Source organism: Xenopus laevis, chromosome 6S (assembly GCF_017654675.1).
Source record: "Xenopus laevis strain J_2021 chromosome 6S, Xenopus_laevis_v10.1, whole genome shotgun sequence".
NCBI classification, from domain to species: Eukaryota; Metazoa; Chordata; class Amphibia; order Anura; family Pipidae; genus Xenopus; species Xenopus laevis.
Genome location: NC_054382.1, coordinates 6,053,324 through 6,075,778, shown reverse-complemented (window position 1 = coordinate 6,075,778; position 22,455 = coordinate 6,053,324). Strand labels below are relative to the sequence as shown.

General features: G+C 40.3%; 1 protein-coding gene across 1 annotated transcript in view; it reads left to right on the top strand.

Annotated features, from left to right (window-relative positions):
- LOC108719808 (vasoactive intestinal polypeptide receptor) overlaps positions 1-22,455 on the top strand; it is a 118,582-nt gene that overhangs the window by 29,665 nt on the left and 66,462 nt on the right. Inside the window, exon 2 of the mRNA XM_018268981.2 lies at positions 13,419-13,515. Within this exon, the coding sequence (XP_018124470.1) occupies positions 13,419-13,515 (97 nt within the window). The remainder of the gene's footprint in view (positions 1-13,418; positions 13,516-22,455) is intronic.

The window sequence follows — 22,455 nt, the reverse complement described above, 5'->3', positions numbered from 1 at the left end:
GATTATTTTGCTGCAGCCACTGGTTCTGCAGAGTTGGAGAAAGTTTATATTAAACAATACAGAAACTATAAAATCCACATTAGATCACATGACAACACAGGACTCAGTGCAGTCTGTATATTCTGATTATTAATCAGTCTTGTTGTATCGGCTTCTGGCAGATTTTATTTGACTTGTGCTGTTTTGATCATTTATGATGATCCCTAAGCAGCCCAGACCACACTGAGCATGTGCACAGTCTTGGTCTTGCAAAGATGTTTAACAAAGTTACAAGATGGTGACCCCCTGAAGCCAACTTTGAAAGCATAAATCATTTGTTTGATTAGGCTTGTGGTGCAGTAAGTTCATGTTTATGTTTAGTATACAAATACAGCATTTCTAGCCTTATTCTATTTTACACTTTACTTCCCCTTTAAGTCTCATCACTAAGCTTGTTGCTGTTTCTCCTATTGACAGGTCTTGTCTTTAGATCACATATAGATCTACATATGGGAGGAATACTCTAGGCTGTAACCTTAGGAGTACTCGGTTATCACAAAAAATGGTGCATTACCAGCTACACTGGGAATTTCTATGTTTTATGGATTCTGTATTAAAAATGAAAGGCCCATGCAAAGCTGTCACCCCCCACGAGAATTTATCTGGAGTTACCAGAATATGAGGTCTGTCTCCCGGTCTCCCGTCACTCCAACACATTCCCCCTATTTTTGACACCTTCAGACAATTATCCACCAAAATCCGATATTTGCATGCACAGAACATTTCAGTGACGTCAGCTGGAGTGATGTGAGCATACGCAGTGCGATTTCTTTGGCTTCACGAACACTTGTGTACTTGCACATGACATCACCGCTGACATCACATCTGCTGATGTCACATATCCAAAAATTTTTTGTCAGGTACCCCAACTTCACACTCTGCCAGGTTGACACCTCTGCCCCATGCTCTTGATATTAGTCAGTTATATATTGTAAACTCTGGGTATAATAGTCTCTGGGAAGGGAGTGTGTCTGTAGGATAGCAGGTATAGTAGGGAGAGACGGTGCCTATAGTAACAGTGGGAAAATAGTCTCTGGGAAGGGAGTGTGACTGTGGGATAGCAGGTATAGTAGGGAGAGATGGTGCCTATAGTAACAGTGGGATAATAGTCTCTGGGAAGGGAGTGTGACTGTGGGATAGCAGGTATAGTAGGGAGAGATGGTGTCTATAGTAACAGTGGATAATAGTCTCTGGGAAGGGAGTGTGACTGTGGGATAGCAGGTATAGTAGGTAGAGATGGTGTCTATAGTAACAGTGGATAATAGTCTCTGGGAAGGGAGTGTGACTGTGGGATAGCAGGTATAGTAGGGAGAGATGGTGTCTATAGTAACAGTGGATAATAGTCTCTGGGAAGGGAGTGTGACTGTGGGATAGCAGGTATAGTAGGGAGAGATGGTGCCTATAGTAACAGTGGATAATAGTCTCTGGGAAGGGAGTGTGACTGTGGGATAGCAGGTATAGTAGGGAGAGATGGTGCCTATAGTAACAGTGGATAATAGTCTCTGGGAAGGGAGTGTGACTGTGGGATAGCAGGTATAGTAGGGAGAGATGGTGCCTATAGTAACAGTGGATAATAGTCTCTGGGAAGGGAGTGTGACTGTGGGATAGCAGGTATAGTAGGGAGAGATGGTGCCTATAGTAACAGTGGATAATAGTCTCTGGGAAGGGAGTGTGACTGTGGGATAGCAGGTATAGTAGGGAGAGATGGTGCCTATAGTAACAGTGGATAATAGTCTCTGGGAAGGGAGTGTGACTGTGGGATAGCAGGTATAGTAGGGAGAGATGGTGCCTATAGTAACAGTGGATAATAGTCTCTGGGAAGGGAGTGTGACTGTGGGATAGCAGGTATAGTAGGGAGAGATGGTGTCTATAGTAACAGTGGATAATAGTCTCTGGGAAGGGAGTGTGACTGTGGGATAGCAGGTATAGTAGGGAGAGATGGTGTCTATAGTAACAGTGGATAATAGTCTCTGGGAAGGGAGTGTGACTGTGGGATAGCAGGTATAGTAGGGAGAGATGGTGTCTATAGTAACAGTGGATAATAGTCTCTGGGAAGGGAGTGTGACTGTGGGATAGCAGGTATAGTAGGGAGAGATGGTGCCTATAGTAACAGTGGATAATAGTCTCTGGGAAGGGAGTGTGACTGTGGGATAGCAGGTATAGTAGGGAGAGATGGTGCCTATAGTAACAGTGGATAATAGTCTCTGGGAAGGGAGTGTGACTGTGGGATAGCAGGTATAGTAGGGAGAGATGGTGCCTATAGTAACAGTGGATAATAGTCTCTGGGAAGGGAGTGTGACTGTGGGATAGCAGGTATAGTAGGGAGAGATGGTGCCTATAGTAACAGTGGATAATAGTCTCTGGGAAGGGAGTGTGACTGTGGGATAGCAGGTATAGTAGGGAGAGATGGTGCCTATAGTAACAGTGGATAATAGTCTCTGGGAAGGGAGTGTGACTGTGGGATAGCAGGTATAGTAGGGAGAGATGGTGTCTATAGTAACAGTGGATAATAGTCTCTGGGAAGGGAGTGTGACTGTGGGATAGCAGGTATAGTAGGGAGAGATGGTGTCTATAGTAACAGTGGATAATAGTCTCTGGGAAGGGAGTGTGACTGTGGGATAGCAGGTATAGTAGGGAGAGATGGTGTCTATAGTAACAGTGGATAATAGTCTCTGGGAAGGGAGTGTGACTGTGGGATAGCAGGTATAGTAGGGAGAGATGGTGCCTATAGTAACAGTGGGATAATAGTCTCTGGGAAGAGAGTGTGACTGTGGGATAGCAGGTATAGTAGGGAGAGATGGTGTCTATAGTAACAGTGGATAATAGTCTCTGGGAAGGGAGTGTGACTGTGGGATAGCAGGTATAGTAGGGAGAGATGGTGCCTATAGTAACAGTGGATAATAGTCTCTGGGAAGGGAGTGTGACTGTGGGATAGCAGGTATAGTAGGGAGAGATGGTGCCTATAGTAACAGTGGATAATAGTCTCTGGGAAGGGAGTGTGACTGTGGGATAGCAGGTATAGTAGGGAGAGATGGTGCCTATAGTAACAGTGGATAATAGTCTCTGGGAAGGGAGTGTGACTGTGGGATAGCAGGTATAGTAGGGAGAGATGGTGCCTATAGTAACAGTGGATAATAGTCTCTGGGAAGGGAGTGTGACTGTGGGATAGCAGGTATAGTAGGGAGAGATGGTGCCTATAGTAACAGTGGATAATAGTCTCTGGGAAGGGAGTGTGACTGTGGGATAGCAGCTATAGTAGGGAGAGATGGTGCCTATAGTAACAGTGGATAATAGTCTCTGGGAAGGGAGTGTGACTGTGGGATAGCAGGTATAGTAGGGAGAGATGGTGCCTATAGTAACAGTGGATAATAGTCTCTGGGAAGGGAGTGTGACTGTGGGATAGCAGGTATAGTAGGGAGAGATGGTGCCTATAGTAACAGTGGATAATAGTCTCTGGGAAGGGAGTGTGACTGTGGGATAGCAGGTATAGTAGGGAGAGATGGTGTCTATAGTAACAGTGGATAATAGTCTCTGGGAAGGGAGTGTGACTGTGGGATAGCAGGTATAGTAGGGAGAGATGGTGTCTATAGTAACAGTGGATAATAGTCTCTGGGAAGGGAGTGTGACTGTGGGATAGCAGGTATAGTAGGGAGAGATGGTGCCTATAGTAACAGTGGGATAATAGTCTCTGGGAAGAGAGTGTGACTGTGGGATAGCAGGTATAGTAGGGAGAGATGGTGTCTATAGTAACAGTGGATAATAGTCTCTGGGAAGGGAGTGTGACTGTGGGATAGCAGGTATAGTAGGGAGAGATGGTGCCTATAGTAACAGTGGATAATAGTCTCTGGGAAGGGAGTGTGACTGTGGGATAGCAGGTATAGTAGGGAGAGATGGTGCCTATAGTAACAGTGGATAATAGTCTCTGGGAAGGGAGTGTGACTGTGGGATAGCAGGTATAGTAGGGAGAGATGGTGCCTATAGTAACAGTGGATAATAGTCTCTGGGAAGGGAGTGTGACTGTGGGATAGCAGGTATAGTAGGGAGAGATGGTGCCTATAGTAACAGTGGATAATAGTCTCTGGGAAGGGAGTGTGACTGTGGGATAGCAGGTATAGTAGGGAGAGATAGTGTCTATAGTAACAGTGGATAATAGTCTCTGGGAAGGGAGTGTGACTGTTGGATAGCAGGTATAGTAGGGGGGGATAGTGGGGATATAAGCCTGATTTAGTTAACTAATCAAAAGGTGATTCAATTACTCAAAACAGCCAGTGTAGGAGGAGAACAAATCAATATACTTGAAAAAGTGACATCCAAGTCAAATAAAACCGTTTATGTATTTAAGTAACTAATGTTAAATAAAGGATATGTAGTTCTTTAAAGTAAACGATGTCCATAAGTAGAATTGGGTGATTCATGCAAGTAGCTAAACTGTTAGAATAAAAAGCTCATTTAATTGTCTGATGAAGAAAACAATTAAAGCTGAGCTGTGGGAAAAACAAAGCAGTTCATACAAAGAATTAGAAATTGGTATCAAATGACACAAAACAAGAAGAAAAGGCTATTTTTTATTCTCTCCTGGGCCCCTGATCATGGTTGATGTGATTATCCATGTTGTTATCTTCTTCCCTTTTTCCCTTAAACCTCTTTCAAGCACACTTACCCCATTGCAATTAATGTGGTCAACTTTTCTTTAACCAGGTGTGCTTTATGAAGAAGGATGAATATTATTATTATTATTTAGTGCTGTCAAGTCAATTTTAGGCTCATGGAGACCACGAGGATGGTGTTTCTACAGAAAGTGAGGATGGTGTTTCTACAGAAAGTCTTGTCTTCTCTTTGGGCCTTCAGGTTACTCAATGGCATGTTCATGGCTGATGTGATTATCCGTGTTGCTGCTGGTCATCTTCTTCCCTTTTCCCCTTAAACTTTCAAGCATACTTACCCCTTGCAATTAATTTTGTCAACTTTGCTTTAACCAGGTGTGCTTTATGAAGAACGATTATTATTATTATTATTATTATTATTAATAAGTGCTGTCAAGTCAATTTTGGCTCATGGAGACAATGAGGATGGTATTTCTACAGAAAGCCTTGTCTTCTCTTTGGGCCTTCGGGTTACATTTTCATGGCTGTTGTGATTGTAACTACTAATGTTGCTGCTGGTCATCCTATTCTCTTTTGTCCCTTAAACTTAGATCAAGCATAATTTGAGCCTTCAGGTTACTCAATTGCATGTTCATGGCTGATGTGATTGTAACTATCCATGTTGCTGCTGGTCATGCTCTTCTCTTTTATCCCTCAAACTTCGTTCAAGCATTCTTGCCCTTTGCAATGAATTTGGCCATCTTTGCTTCAAACTGGTGTGCTTTATGAGGAAGGATTATTATTATTATTATGAAGTGATGTAAAGTCTATTTTGACTCATGGAGACTATGAGGATGGTGTTTCTACAGAAAGTCTTGTCTTTTCTGTGGGCCTTCAGGTTACTCAATGGCATGTTCATGATTTATGTGATTGTTACTATCCATGCTGCTGGTCATGCTCTTTTTTTCCCTTAAACTTTGGTCAAGCATACTTGCCCTTTCCCATGACTTTGGTCATCTTTGCTTCAACCAGGTGTGCTTCATGGGCCAGGTTAGGCTTAAAGGAGAAGGAAAGGCTTGGTGCACTTGGGGGTGCCTAACATTTTTGGCACCCCCAAGAGCACCAAGCCTTTCCTTCTCCTATAATATGCTCAATGATCTATTTGTTGGCTTTCTTTGCTCTCTGTGGTTCTCAAGTCTTCACTAACACAAAAGTTCTAAGGCATCCATACTTACTGCTAGTGCTGAGTGAATGAGACCTGTTTTACCTTTTTCCAAATATTTGGGGAATGGCAATAATTTACAAAGCACATTGAAGTTGATGGGTGTTTTTTCACAGCAACTCTTTTTTTTTCCCAGTGACTTTTTCCAACGCAGAACACATAGGAGTCTATGGGCGTCTTTCAAAATAAATTAGGCTCTATAGGCGTTTTGTTGCCACATATTTTGGCAGTGAGATTTCCTGGTGGATTAGCAAAAATATTGAGCGATGGCGAAATTCAGAAATAAGTCGCAGATCCATACCAGGTAGAAAAGCTCCCATATATGTATAAAACATGTATATACGGAATTGTTATCTGAAGCTCTGAATTATGCTAACGCTGTCTCCTATAGACTATTATCCAAATAATCCAACATTTTAAAATGATTTCCCTTTTCTCTGTAATAATAAAAAAGTACCTTGTACTTTTTCCCAACTGATATATAATTGATCCTTATTGGAAGCAAAACAAGCCTATTGGGTTTAATTCATGTCTAAATAGACTTAAAGTATGAAGATCAAAATTAAGGGAAGATCTGAAAAACCCCATGTCCCGAGCATTCTGGATAATAATTACCCGTTGCAATAAGAATACTAAATATATCCTGCCATTAAGATAACTGCCTACCACAAATCAGTTGTGATGTATATGGAAATTCTAGATGATCTTGCAGAATCTGGGAACATCTTTATCTACTTTTTCCAATGGGCTATTTAAAGAAATTAATTTGCCTTAATTGCTTTCCTGTGCTTATTTTGTTTGCCAAGTGCCTATCACTGAAATTCCCATATTGATTTCCAACAGAATCAATATCATCATTTTTCAGAGGCACAATAATAAATGGCAAATATTTGTCTGGATCTTTAATATTATTATCAGTAGGAGTATCAGTAGTAGAGATCGTGCCATTTAATTGTCACTGTAGTGCATTTGTGTGTACATAGTAACCAATAGTTTGTACAACACGCCACTAAGATTGTCTGACAATGTTTAATTATCAGGTTGGGTTTCATGGAATTGTGTTGTTATTAGTCATTTACATTGTGGATTATCGATATGAGCATTAGTATAGGCAGTGGTTTCTTTGCTGCTACGCAGGGTGAACCTAATGCAGCCCAAGAACCATCACTTGGGTCTAGTTATGGCTTCCAGGTTAACCATAGTGTGGTCATGTTAATGGAAAGCAATGTAGGGTTTGGGAACTGTAATCTTGATCGCTTCTATACAGTATCAGACTGGATCACCATGGTACAGGTATTGGATCCGTTATCCGGAAACGTGTTATCCAAAAAGCTTCAGATGGAAATGCCATCTCAGATAGACTCCATTTTTATCCAAATAATTAAAATTTTTCAAAATGATAAAACAGTAGCTTGTACTTGATCCCAACAAAGATATAATTAATCCTTATTGGAAGCAAAACCAGCCTATTGGGTTTATTTAATGTTTATATAGTTTTCTAGTAGACTTAAGGTATGAAGATCCAAATTACATAAACATCCATCATCTGGAAACCCCTGTCCCGAGCATTCTGGATAAAAGGTCCCATACCTGTACCAGGAAAACTCCAGGTGGTGGACCTCACTTAATCATATGGCCTTGTGTGCCTAAACCATGGCCATACCTCACTGTTATATGAGAGAACAGGGGTGATATTGAGGAAAGCATAGATAAGTGCATGTAAAGTGAATAAAGAAGTCGAGTGAAGAGAAGAAGAAAATTATTTTTGGAGATCGAGTTTGTAGTCAAAGGTTTTCTGGTGGGTCCCTGGCACCCCAGTCGAACACTACAGCCACAAGTTGTAGATTATGGGGCAGGTTTATCAAGGGTCGAATTTCAAGTTCATTGGAATTATTTAAAACTCCCATGAACTTGAAATTTGACCAATTGCAATTTATTAAAAAAATAAAAATTTTGAAACTCGGGTGAATAGGATCAAAACGTAAACTTGAATCGAATTCGAATCAAATTTTTTTCTCCAAAAAACTCGAATGTCGGGAAGGCTTCAAACAACTCCAAATTGATTTCAGGATGTCTTCCATAGGCTAAAACAGCAATTCGGCAGGTTTGGCTGCCTGGGTAGTTAGCCATGGTGTTATGGTTACTAGTTCTTATGGTTTATGCTGTATCAGGGGCTCCCAACTTCTGAATTATATACTGACCAAGTGTTATACTAGATAATTGCCATGGAGGCTACAGAGAGTCTTTTGGAGATGGTGGTTTGATTTGATCTGTAAAAACTGCCCCCATTGCTGTTTACTTTCCCCTACTCCCGTGCCATGAATTCTGGGTTCAGATTAAAGAAACAATCCAATTGCCATACGTTCTTATGGTTTGACCATGAACATATCCTGTAGCTGAAGAGTCAAACATATATGTGTGTTATTCCATTCGTTGCAGCTTATTGATTGTTAAATACTTGCTGGTGAGAAAAGAATGGAATTTAACTTTTACAGCTTTTACTTCATATCAACAGTGAGAAAATTCAGAGCAGACTTAAGGTGCCCATAGACGCACAGATAATATAGTACGAAACTAATTTTCGTATTATATTCAGTGCGTGTATGGTGGGAAAAGAGCCGACTGATATCGTCAGAAGACTTGCATATCGGTCGGCTCAACATTTGGGCTGGACAGAAAATTTTGACCGGGTGTCTTTGAAGGCTCCCACACATAAGCCATTGTTATAGCTGAATCATCAGATACAAGTAGAATTCTAATGTTTTTATATGTACACGTGTGTATTGAAACAAATGATCTCTCTTGGAACGATCTTTTCCAAGAAAGATCTTAATTGTTACATCTATGGCCACCTTTACAGTCCAAATGACTGAATAAGTTTTTCGAGAACTACAGAGGATAAAACACAGAGCCTAGAAGAACTCCAACAGTAAGAAGGAATGTGAAGCAACTTTAAAGGATCAGAAACACAACTTATAGCATGAAGGAACAGAGTCACAAATGCCGGTTCAGAATGTCTAGGAGGAGTGGGTGGTCAGAGAGTTCTAGAAGGATAGGTATGGAATAGTGATCAATAGACTTTGCCGGCAGAAGTTCATATGTTACTTTGGTGAGTGCAGTTTCTGTTAAGGGGTTTTGAGTGGAATCCAAATTGAGAATTGAGCTGTGGGTGAGATGCTGGACCAGACTGTTCTATATCAGCTTCTCAAACTTTCTCTACTGGTGTTCAGCTGACCAACTACATCTTCTGAGGAACCGAGCTGAGCTAGTGTTCCACCATTGAGGTTTAACTGCACGATTGTGACAGGTGGTGGAAGGAGCAAGGACTGAGCATTGCACATTATTGTAGAAAGAAGCTGCCATATAAGAGAAGTTGTTAATATGAGAGATCGGATGTGCTGCCAGTACTGATAGTTGTTGTGGGCGGAAAGAGATGGCTGTGATAGAACTGTAGAAACAGTGTTATCTGAAAGAAAAGTAAGCGATGGTCAGATGGGGGAAATGAGAGTTTGTGAGGTTTGAAGGTTGGCAGAATATAAGATCTATCAACCAGTGGCTCAGTCATGAGCAATATGTTGCTCACCGTCTCCATGGATGTTGCTCCCAGTGGCCTCAAAGCAGGTGATAATAATTTTTTAATCCCAGTCTTGGAGGTAAGTTTTGGTTGTATAAAAACCAGATGTACTGCCAAACAGAGCCTCCCGTAGGCTACTAGTCCTCATAGTGGCTACCAATAGCCAATCACAGCCCTTATTTGGCATCTTCAGGCACATTTGTCATGCTTGTGTTGCTTCTAAACTATTTTTGCATTTGAATGGGACTCACAGGTAAAAAAAAGGGTTGGGGACCCCAGATCTAGAACATGTCAGTGTGAGTAGGGGAGTCAGGCCACTGAAAGGACAAGTTAAGTTGTTAGTGAGAGACGTTTAGTGGTAGCTGGAAAAGCAGAGAATGTCAAAGTCACCTGTGATGAGAACTGGTTTGTCCGAATGTTCGGACCTGGGGATTTCTAAATAAGGGGTCTTTATGTTATTTGGATCCTTGCACCTTGAGGCTTCTAATGGATTTGTGCATCTTAGTACAAAGGACACCAGTCCAAATGAATAATTATTTGTTTAATTAGGACTCTGTGGGAAATGACAATGGTTTATATTAAAGGAGAGCTAAACCCAAAAAATAAATGTGACTAAAATGGCCTATTTTATATAGTGAACTTATTGCACGAGGCTAAAGTTTCAGCTTGTCAATAGCAGCAATGATCCAGGACTTCACACTTGTCACAGGGGGTCACCATCTTGGAAAGTGTCTGTGACACTCACATGCTCAGTGGGCTCTGATTGGCTGTTGAGAAGCTAAGCTTAGGGCTCGTCACTAATTATCCAGCAGAAAATGAGCTTCCCTGGCTGTAATATAAGCTGATTCTACAGGTTTGCTGATTATTAAATTCTGATGCTAATTGCACTGGTTTCTGTGCTGCCATGTAGTAATTATGTGTATTAATTACTAATCAGCCTTATATTGTGACATTTCTATTCTATGTGTACTGTATATTGTGAGTGGCTCCCTAAGCTCAGTAAGTGACAGCAGCACAGAGCATGTGAATCAGTGAATCAGCAGAAAAGAAGATGGGGAGCTACTGGGGCATCTTTGGAGACACAGATCTTTACTGCTAAAGGGCTGTGGTTGCCTTGGGCTGGTACAGAAGCACAAAACATAGGGGCTGATTTATCAAGGGTCGAATTTCAAGTTCATGAACTCCCATGAACTCGAAATTTGGAAAAAAAATGACCAATCGAAAAAATTTTCAAAACGTCTAATTTTTCACCGAAAAAAAAAAAATAGATTTTTAGGATGCCTCCAAACAACACCAAATTGATTCCAGGACTTCCCCTTTAGGGTGATACAACAATTCGGCAGGTTTAAAGTGACGGATAGTCAAATTCGAATTCTTAAAGGGCCAGTACACGATACATTTCGAAATTCAAATTTTTTTAAAAACTCAAATTACATTTTAACTATTACCTAGTCAGATTACACTGAAATAAACTTGAAAATTCTAATTCTAATTTTCACTTTGACCGTTGATAAATCTGCCCCATAATGTACAACATTTCTAGCTTCTAAGTTAGGCTTTAGTTCTCCTTTAAAGCTTTTTGGATATTATTATTTTTCAGGATATTAGATCCCATATCTGTAAGAATACCATTTACTTTCTGTGCCGTTACTAGTTTCCTTTCCTTTATTCTGGTGTCAGATAGAGAATAGAGAAACCAATGGTTTGCCCGGTGCTGGGTTTCCTGGCAGGACAGGTGCTGCCTGCAATTCTATCTAAGTAGCACTGTACTTATCCACACGTACACTCTGTATATTGACAAATAGTGGTGATAATGCAGATAGCAGGCAGCGTGTTCTGGCATGCCCCGGCAACTCCACTGACCAAGCAGTCTCTCTCCGTGTGTATAATAGGTTTGCTCTGAGCCAGACTAATTACCTTGCGTGCAAACTAATTAGAATGGGAGATTATGAGAGGGATTAAGGAGTCACATTATAACACATTGATTGATTCTCTTCAGTCACTGCCGGATCCCATGTACAGGTGGTGCCAGTAGCACTCAGTAATAACTGGGGCACCCTGGGTACATCCTATTTATAAGTGGCACTTCTACAGAAATTAGGGTTACTCATAGCCAGTAATGGGAGATGCCATCTTGCTGCTCCATGTTGGACAGGTATTGACCTAGCCTAATTCTTATTTGGCCATTAGATGGCGCTATTTCTTGATGTGGCATTAGAAGACATGCTGAGGGCATCACCTGAGGCTGGTAATATGGTAACTGACACCCATGTTTAAAGGGGCAGTTACATTGAAATTATGGTTTAGGGGTGGATTGATTTCTGCATTGGCTCTGGGCTGTGCCACTTCTTCTCTGCCCCCAAACACCTGCTCTGCCCCCTCGTACCCTCATCATTCCCCAACTGCAGCAAAAGCCGGACAGTGATAATGGAGAGATGACATTTGGGGGGGGGGTAGGTTGATGACAGTGTGGGGGGGTGGAAATGTGATGTCAGGGGGCAGGCTGATGATATTTTGGGTGGGTCCATGATGTTGCATGTCTGCAATTGGATGTTTTGTCCAGGTTTTACATCCTTTAAAACCAGGAGGGAGGCTTTGAACCAAACAGCTCCCGAATGATTGGACTGTCCAGTTCAAAAGTGAACACATGGGAACCCTACCACAGTTGCACCCCTGACCCACAGTGATGGACCCCTGAGACTTTTGGCACATGACAACCACCCAGATAGGCTTAATGTTAACCCACCACAGAGTATGACAACATTTTTGACGCCGGCGACAATTTAGACGCTGTCGACAATTCCGACGCAGGCAACAATTCTGATGCCCATTAAACTCAATGGGCACCTTGAATTGTCGCCAGCGTTGAAATTGTCACAGGCATCAAATATATTTTCTCTGCAATTTCAGTGGGTTTGCGTAAGGGCTTACCCTGGTGGTCTAGGGGTGACCCGCAGCCTCAAGCATCCCCTCTCCTCAAGCGCCGGTTCTCTATGGCACGCGGCTGCTCACTTCCGGATTTACGTTCCGGGTACGTGCCGTCATCCCGTTGAGTGCCGCAAAATTCAATTATTTAAAGGGGCTTTGAGCTCAAACTCATTGCCCGTTCTTAGGTCTAACTCATTAGTATCCTGGGTACGATTTTTGTCCTGTTTGAATCCTGTTTTGACCCTTGCCTGTCTGACTATTCTGATTCTACCGTTATTGACCCTGCACCGACCCGGACTGTCTCACTACGCTTTTGTCTATTCCTAGAACTGTACCTTCCGTCCAAAACCTTGATAACGACCGTGCCCCTTTGCCAGTCCAGAACTCTTGCTCGGCTCCTCTCTTATTAAGAACTGGAGGCATCCGATTAGCGGAGTGCTCCTTCCGAAGTGAAAGGCGGGCGCTACAGGCGGAAGCAGAGCCAAGACCTGTTCTAGATTTAGGGAGCCGATCGTGACATTTTGGTTGTTACTGGCCCTTTAAGATCTATTTTCTATTACCATTTCTGCCGTTCCATTCCAAGAATGAATTATTTGATTTAATTTCTCAACTTCACCTACCCCCCCACCCCCTGCCCTGATAAAGGCTCACAAACTGCCAGTCATTTCACATGGCCCTTATTGTAAATCATTTACATTTAACGAGCAGCACTTCGTTTGTCATGCTGATCTGATTACTTGGGTAGTGGTGTGAGACTATGGTATCGGGGGCCCTGGATATCAGGTTGTGAGAAGCTGAGATACAGATACAATCTTATCAGATGCATCTGGTTTGTACTGCGACACTGGTTATGTCAGGAAACCCCTGCACCTTGGGTGTCACTGTAATAAAGTTAATTAGGAACTATCTCTTATGATACTTCTCTATTGCCCTGGGCTTTAAAGACCCAGATAAATTCATATATACAGATGAGATTATATATATATATATATATATATATATATATATATATATATATATATATATATATAACATATAACAGTTCTAACTCTGACTCTTCTTGTCCATGTAGGTTCTCTGCATGCCCCCAGAATGTAACATCATGGTGGAGATCGCCCGGAAACACGAGGAATGCTTTCAAATGTCTGAACCTGAAAACCAAACATCAGGTAAGAGTCAATATTTGCTTAGGGGACACTGTATTAACATGTGCTTAAATCACATTTGTGATGTCTGTAGCCAGAGTGGTTTATGTTGCATGCAATGGGGTGATGATGAGATAAGTTGTCCTCTATCTCCATCTGTAGTTTCTGTAAACACCCCAGACAAGTATTATAAGTGAAACACTGATGGATGTCATTAAGATAACAAAGCAAAACTGAAAACATGGACTTGATGATTGATGTGATTAGTCTTGGCAGAAGGAGCGACATAAATCACTTCTGGTGAATACAAAGTGGTGCTCATGAAGTTTAGCTGATACATTCATTCATTGGTCAACAGAGACGGAGAATAGTTCAGGTAACATGATATGATGGGAACTGAACCAGGCTGCAGTTATCTAACATCTACTAGATATCAACGGGTCTTCCCACTAGGGTTATATTCAAAGATTACCCTGGTGGTCTTGATATATATATTAATGTTGCTGTTTACTCAAGTGGACTAACTAGAGATTACCTTTCAGATCTTGATATCAACATGTCCTCCCAAAGATTACCTTGGTGGTTATGATATGATGCTTACTCAAGAGGACTGGATGTTAATCACTTCAGGCTCTTGATATCATCTGGTCCTCCCACTAGGGTTTTAGTCAATAATTTCCTTGGTTCCTTAGATGTCAATTGCTGCTTACTCAAGTGGACTATATGGAAATTACTTTTGGGATCTTGCTATCAACTGGTCTTCCCACAAGTTGGTGTTGATATAAATTGTTGCTTACTGAGCTTGACATCCAGTTCTGCTTACTGAAGGGGACTGTATTGGGATTACCCTTGGGATCTTGATATCAACTTGTCCTCCTATCAGGGTTTCCTTGGTGGTTTTGATATCTATTGCTGCTCACTTGAGTGCTATACATAGATTACCTTGATAGTCTTGATATCAGCTGATCCTGCAACTCGTGTTCTAGTCACAAGTTACATTAATGGTGTTGGTCTAAGGCAGGGTTCTCCAACCTTTATTATCCATAAGCCACATTCAGATGTAAAAAGAGTTGAGGAGCAACAAAAGCATGGAAAATATTCCTGTGTGGTGCAGAGTAAGTGCTGTGATTGGCCATTTGGTAGCCCCTATGTGGATAGGCAGCCTTCTGGAGGCTGGTTTTTATGCAATCAAAACTTGCCTCCAAGCCAGGAATTAAAAAATAAGCACCTGCTTTGAGGCCACTGGGAGCAATATCTAAGGGGTTGGTGAGCAACATGTTGTTCATGAGCTACTGGTTGGGGATCAATAGTCTAAGGCAGTGATCCCCAACCAGTAGCTTGTGAGCAACATGTTGCTCTCCAACCCCTTGGATGTTGCTCCCAGTGGCCTCAAAGCAGGTGTTATTTTTAAATTCCAGGCTTGGAGGCAAGTTTTAGTTCCATAAAAACCAGGTGTTCTGCCAAACAGGTTGACAATCCACATAGGGGGCTACTAAATGGGCAATCACAGCACTTATTTGCCACCCAAGAACATTTTTCATGCTAGTGTTGCTCCCCAACTCCTTTTACTTCTGAATGTTGCTCATGGGTTCTAAAGGTTAAGTATCTCTGGTCTAAGGTTTTCTGGTGGGCCACTGGCATCCAAGTCTGACACTTCTTGTGCTATGCATGATGGCATAATAACTGGAGATCAAATTGGATCATTCTTTTTCCAAGGTGTAACGGTTGTTTCCAGCAAGAAAAGTTTATTAAATCAGAAAATATTGGTATTTTTCAAGCAGTAGGAGTTGCTGCTCATTGATAAATCAGCCCCTAAATCTGAAATCGTAAAGAGAAATACATGGTACATAGCCTCAACCTTCCTCTTTAAATCCTGTGGGGTGTGTTATGTTAAGCTTCAGCATCCATCATGCTATCTAGGAGTAAGGTTTGCGTTGCATCTGATTCCTAAGAAGGCTTGTCGGTATCACTCTCAGTATGACTATGCTTTCTGCTGTTTGTGGCAACCGCTTCTATTCAAGGAAGAGGAATTTCTAACAAAACTCATGCTTATTGTGTGCACGAGCCATTGGCCGCTTATCATTAAACACCATTGAACACAGGTGTTGTACTGTAGAGTTTTGTGTAGATAAAAACCAACAATAGTCTCCGCTCTGCTCCCCTTTTTTGCCACGAATAATGCAGAATCATAAAAGCAAAACTCCAACAAGTGGGGAATAAATACTAGTTTTGGGATTTGAGTATTGTGCTATGAATGTTACATGATCCAAAGCACGTACACTATACATGGGTAGACCTACATGGGTAGACCTACCTTTCCAGCCCAACCTCTGAACATGCCAATGACTGGAATTTTTGCTATATGCTGTCATTGTCTGATTGGCCAGTGCAGGTCCATTACCCACATAAATAGATGGATTTGGGCCGGTTGCATTATTTTCCCAAACCCATGCTCAGTTTTCTTTTGGAATGCTTAGCCCAAATATGTCTTTTGTTGATAAAGGGAATCAATGTCGCAGCTATAAACAGGATTTCTGTGATTCCCTTCAAATCAGATGTTCTTCTGAATGACACCGGTGACCTAGAGCAATCCAATCACAGATAGAGACGGCTCCAGGCTGTGATAAAGTAGGGTTTATTGGCTGTGCTCAGATTTACAGTACAATAAAGAGCCTTGTACAGATGACAATGCACCTTCTAGCCTTGTCAGAACCCTGGCATATATATATATATATATACAGTATATACAGTACACTGGTATTATATTTACTTATTCACTTAACAGCCTGCTGTGATGCCAAAATTGTGATTATTGTAATTGGTTTCTGGCTTCTCTTGGACTGGGACAGCGCAGCACTTAACTCATCACAATAATTTACAGATTATTTGTTTTTTCAGTCTTTGCTTCTGTGGATCCGTTTACACAACACAGATGCAATTGTTTCTGTAAGAAAATAAAAATGACCCTTAATAATTGTTATTTTCATCTGTTAGATTAGCCAGTGGTACAAAGGAAAATTCGCATCTGGAGAATTTGTTCGGGGATTTTACCCATTGTGCGTGGTGGCCAATTGCTGTACTTCATTTGCATTAAATGCAAGCTGTAGTCACAGACAACCATACACATAGGGCTTTATTTATTAAAATCGGAATGCCACAAACCTGAAAATTTTTTAAAATCTGAATTTTTAGTGGAAAAAAAAAACTTGAACTTTTTATCCCCCGAGGATGGAAAAAGTCTGAATCCGAAAATCCAGCATATTAGACCTAAACAAGGTTTATATAAGTCAATGGGGTCTGTATCTTATTTGGAAGTTTCTGTGGTCTGTACTGGAATTAGCCCCAAATTCTGTCCATTTCGGACTTTGCAGGCAAATATCCAAAACATTTGGGCTTTTCGGGAAAAAGCCTGAAAAAATCGAGCTATTCAAGAACTCAAGAAAAACTCCGAAAATATCGTACAATTTTAGATTTTCGCACTATTTTTTCATGTTTGTACCAGATTTGCTTTTTTAATAATAAATAAGGTCCAATCGTGGATTCTAGTTTGGTCAGACTTTTTTTATTTAAATAGTCAGAAAATTGGATTTTGATAAATAAGGCCCAAAGTTCAGGGGCAGTTTAGTTATATGTACCCATTTCTTATTCATTAGGATATGTTATTTCCAAAACGTACTCAACTTACTGTTAGGGGCCTTTCTGGCATTTGTACTGCGCAAGTGGGGATGAGCAAAACTGCCCTGCATCACCAAAAAAACTTGTGAGACTGCTAAAAAAAATTTGTAAAATATCAGAATTTTTTATTGTGTTTTTTTCCATGCATTGGATTGGTTGCATTGGTATCAGTGGATGTTTTTACCTAGCATTATTTTCTCATGCCACAAGCAGTGGAGTCAATGGCTTATTGGGGTCTCTTGGGGTTTCCTTTTTTTCTTGTGCTAAATAAATTAAAATCAATGGGCGAATTCTCTGGCATTTTTGTCCCAATTGAAAAACAAAAACTATTTTTTATAGCAAAATTCTATATCCAAATGGGAAAACGCAAAGCTATATTAGACAAACAGAATCCACATTCTAACTGTGGAGGGGTTTTTGATTTATCCTGCGCTAGTAATGTTTCAGTTTTTTTTTCTAAAGGAAAACTCAAAAGAAATCTGACAGAATGTTTGTGTAACAAGGTGTAGCTCTCGAATTACCAAAAAAAGTATTTATTTTTATCTGAAACAATATAACACACATATTTTTGTTTCTCTGATAAATATGACTGATTTCAAAAGTCCCGCGTCTCCTGTGCACACCAATAACAAATAGGTATAATTCTATGGAAATCCATCAAAAACTTTCAGCAGTAGAGTAGCAAATAGGCCCCTAACAGTAAGTAAACCCCAAAACACTAATGAGTATATATGTCTCAAGCTATGAAACTTAAAACGTTTCTGAAGTTATTTTATGAAATTTAGGAAACTTGCCTCAAAGCTAAAATCAAGATTGTATCTCCCACAAGTTAATATAAGTTTGATACCCAATATGTAAAGTTCCCAAAATAAAAATATTTCAGAAAAAATGTTTATGGACACAAACTGGTAATCAAAAGCAAAGCAGAGTGCAACAAAATCATTAGAAATCCAATAAAACAAATTAAAGCCATAACATAAATTACCGTACAGCGAGATTTATGGTCAAAATCCATGGTCCGCTGCTTTCACTGGGCAATAAACGTTTTATGGGCACAAACAAGTAATCGACAGCAATGCAAAGCTGAAAAAAAGCAATCAAATCCCCAGAGTAAAATAAAAAAGGCTTATTACACTGTATAGTAGTGTTCACCCCCACCCACTAGACACTAAAACACTTTCAAATATCCCTAATCTTAAAATTAAAGTGTGTGTGTACACTTGTTAAACTGTGTTTACAACTTTTTTTAATATTACAAAAACTGTAAAAGTGGTAAACTCTTTCCAAAATAAAATGTAGGATTCCTTTGAGTGGATCGGTTATTTTTTAAATTGTAGGTATTTTATAATAGGAGGTAATTCCAGTTAGTAATTGACTTCTAGTTTGCTGGAGTCTAGTTGCGGGAGATGGAGTTCATGTTGAAGAAACTCCAACTAAGGGAAAGTAACAACAACCCTAGAATGCCGTCACATTCACCCAAGTACTTGCCAGATTGGGTCTGCGGCACTAATGTGGCTACGTCTAGGGGGCAAATTCACTAAAGGACGAAGTGCCTAACGCTAGCATTAATTTGCTAGGGTAGCGCATTTTCGTTAATTCGCCAATTCACGGACGCTGGCGTAAATTTGCTAGTTTTACTTCACACCCTTACGCCTGGCGAATTTGCGCAATGGACGTAACCACACAAATTCACTAACGTGCGCATTTTTCTGAACGCTACCTTTTACGCCAGACTTCCTTAGCCACCTCAGACCAGGCGAAATGCAATAGAGTAGATAGGGATTGCTTCCAAAAAAGTTAAAAAAAATTCTAAGTCCCAAAAAACGCTGGCGTTTTTTCTTTTTTTATGGGTGATTAGCTGAAAAAGAAATTTTTTGGGGCTCCCCTCCTTCCCCCCTTCATTTCCTAACTCATGGCACCTTAACTATACAGTGGGCACATGTGTAGGGCAAAATAAAAAAATTATTGCTACATATTCCTCCATTGTAACTTCAATTTGGCGCCGTATGCAAATTAAGCATCGATAGCGTAACTTCGCTTTGCAACGCAGCAGAGTAACAGAGATGGCTGATGTTAGAGAGGGATGTTTTGTGATTGCTTCAGAAGCCACTCGCTAAATATTTCCTAATGCTTTATCCTTGCCTTTTTTAATTATCTGAAATTCAATGCCATCCCATCCAAAGCGCATTATGTATGTTCTAATAATCCATATGGTTCAAAAATGAATGGATTAACCTCCTGCCAAAAATACGTCTCAAGTCAGCAAATCTGCTCAGTTTAGAGAAACCTCTGCAGAGCCAATCGATACGGCGTGTTTATTGTGCCTTGTAGAAATGAGAAGTAGTGATGGGCGGATTTATTCACCTGGTGCGAATTCGCGGCGAATTTGCGAGATTTGCCCGCCAGCGAATAAATTCGCGAAACGCCTGCGAAAATTCGCCCGAAAAAATTCGCCGGTGTCAAAAAAAAAATTTCGAAAAAAAACGGATGCCGGCGTCAAAAACGGGCGCTGGCGTAAAAAAAACGGGCGCCGGAATCAAAAACGGGCACCAGCGTAAAAAACGAGACGCCAGCGCCGTTTCACAAATTTGTCACCGTTTCGCGAATTTCGCAAATTTTCCGGCGAAGCGAAACGGCGCAAATTTGCCCATCACTAATGAGAAAATGTTCTACTTATAAATGTGCATTGCCAACTGCAAAAATTAGCTCAACCTCACCTCCACCTGTGATAATCATGAACTCTGGTATCATGTGAATGCCTTACCAAATACAGTTATGAAATCCATTATCCAGAAACCCATTATACCCATTATTCAACCCTTATGTATCTCTTACACAAACTTCTGTTCTAATTGGGATATTATCCCCAATTTTTGACCATTATTTTTATGTATTTACACTTTTTTTTCTTCAAATCATTTTTTAAATAAAATTATGTGAATCCACCCAATAAAAATCCTTTCAATTACAAAGGAGCCTATTTATGAAATTCCCACCAAAAAAACCCACAATCTCATTTTTTTTCTTTCAAACTCGAGTTATTTTAACTTGAACTTTCAAGATTGAGGCATAAAATAAATCTAAAAAAAAAATTCAATCTTTATAGAAGTTCATCGGAGATGTATTTCAAAATTCAATTAAATTTTTTGGTCTGATTTGTGAAAATGAATGGAACAATGCAATTTTCCATAAATACGCTAACGGTCGGAGGAAAAATGAATATGTTTTTTTACACAATTAAAAAATATGATTTAAAAATATATCAGTTGCCATCCAAACACACATGGTTTGAGTTAAATATCATATCAGACAGACATTCCATATCGTTAAATATTTACAGGCCATTCATGACTTGTGCAAACTTTGCCTCTGTTCAACAAGAGGTTCCTCTGGCTCCCAACCGTGTGATGGATTTGTTAATATTACCATTGTTATTTGACATACGTTATAAATCAGTTCTTGACAGCGAGTCTTGAAAGGGAAAATGATGTAGTGTTCATAATGGTTTGCATGCAATGGCCTTTATGGGGAGCTTCAGATTACATATATATAGTGATGGGCGAATTTGAGCCGTTTCGCCGGAAAATTCGTGAATTTCGCGCGAAATTCGCGAAACGGTGAAAAATTCGCGAAACGGCGCTGGCTTCTTGTTTTTGACGCCGGCGCCCGTTTTTTTGACGCTGGCACCCGTTTTTGACGCCGGCGCCTGTTTTTTACGCCGGCGTCCTTTTTTCCGAAAAAAAAACACCGGCGAATTTTGTGCCGCGAATTTTCGCGGCCGTTTTGCGAATTTATTCGATGGCGGCGAATCGCGCAAATTTGCCGCAAAATCGCGCCTGGCGTATAAATTCGCCCATCACTACATATATATAGATTATATTCCACCCTGGAATTTGAGGAGGTTGCCCGAGAGTCCCAGGATTGGCTAAGCCACCAAGGACACACCAGATGTTCCCAAACTTTGATACATTTTGTACTGATAATGAGTCAGATTCAATTCAGTGAGAAGAAGGTTTATCACTTGAAAAGTCATGGACGATATTCAATTTGAGATGCAATTCAATTCAGAAAAACTTATGTGGCTGTTTATCCTGTGAAAATCCATTGAAGTCTATGGTAAAAAATGTAACTGAATTTGGAAAAAAGCTTTGAATCTCATCCTTGAGTTTTCACGTGATAAACCAGGAGATAACCTTTTCTCACTGAACTGAATCTGGCCCAATGTGTGCAAACCTCTGTGAGTATGGAGGAATTAGGAGGATATCATTATCTTAATAGCAATGCCCAATTCAGACAAATCTCGGCTTCAATTTTTTAAAGAAAATTATTTACCGTATAAACTTGAGTCAAAGCCGACTTTTTCAGCCCCCAAAATATGCTGAAAAACTCTACCTCGGCTTATGCTTGGGTCAAGCGCATAAACGGTCGCTGGCATCTAAGAATAGTCGCCGGCGTCCAAGAATGGTCGCCGGCATCCAAAAATGAGATGCCGGCACCTCCAATGGGAGCAAAAACCCTCAATTTTTTGATTGAAACTTACCAGAAGCTGCTGCATTTCTCACCCAAGGCTTATGGTCGCCGGCATCCAAAACGAGACGCCAGCACCTCCAATGGGAGCAGAAACCCTCAATTTTTTGATTGAAACTTACCAGAAGCTGCTGCATTTCTCACCTCGGCTTATACTCGAGTCAATAAGCTTTCCCAGTTTTTGGAGGTAAAATTAGGTACCTCGGCTTATACTCGGGACGGCTTATACTCGAGTATATACGGTAATTATTTTCTAAAGGCTAAAGCTGGTGGAACATCAAGGGGCAAATATAATAAAATAAAAATTAAATCTTCAATAAGATCGTTGAGAAGGAACCAGAGAAGTCAACCCATGGTCTTATAAGGTACCTTTTCTTTTCTTTTTTTTGTTTTCTGCCTCTTTTTCTAGGTATTTTATGTATGATATAGACATGTTTTGTAATACAAATGTAATCTTAAATGAAGTAACACAAGGACATTTCTTTTTGTATACGTTAAATTATTATATATCTTGTGAAAAAACATAAATAAAGAATTAAAAAAAAAAAATTCAAGTGGAGTCCTTGCTGGGATTGTAAAAGATTGCAGGAAACGAGACTACCAATTCACATATTTTTGAATATGAGTTTTTCAAACTTAAATTTTCAATCAAAAAGAAAATCAATAAAAAAATTAAATGAAAACAATCGAGTGGCTGAAATACTCATGCTATTTTACGATTCTTTTTTTAAGCCACATTTATAGAAATATGTGGAATAATGT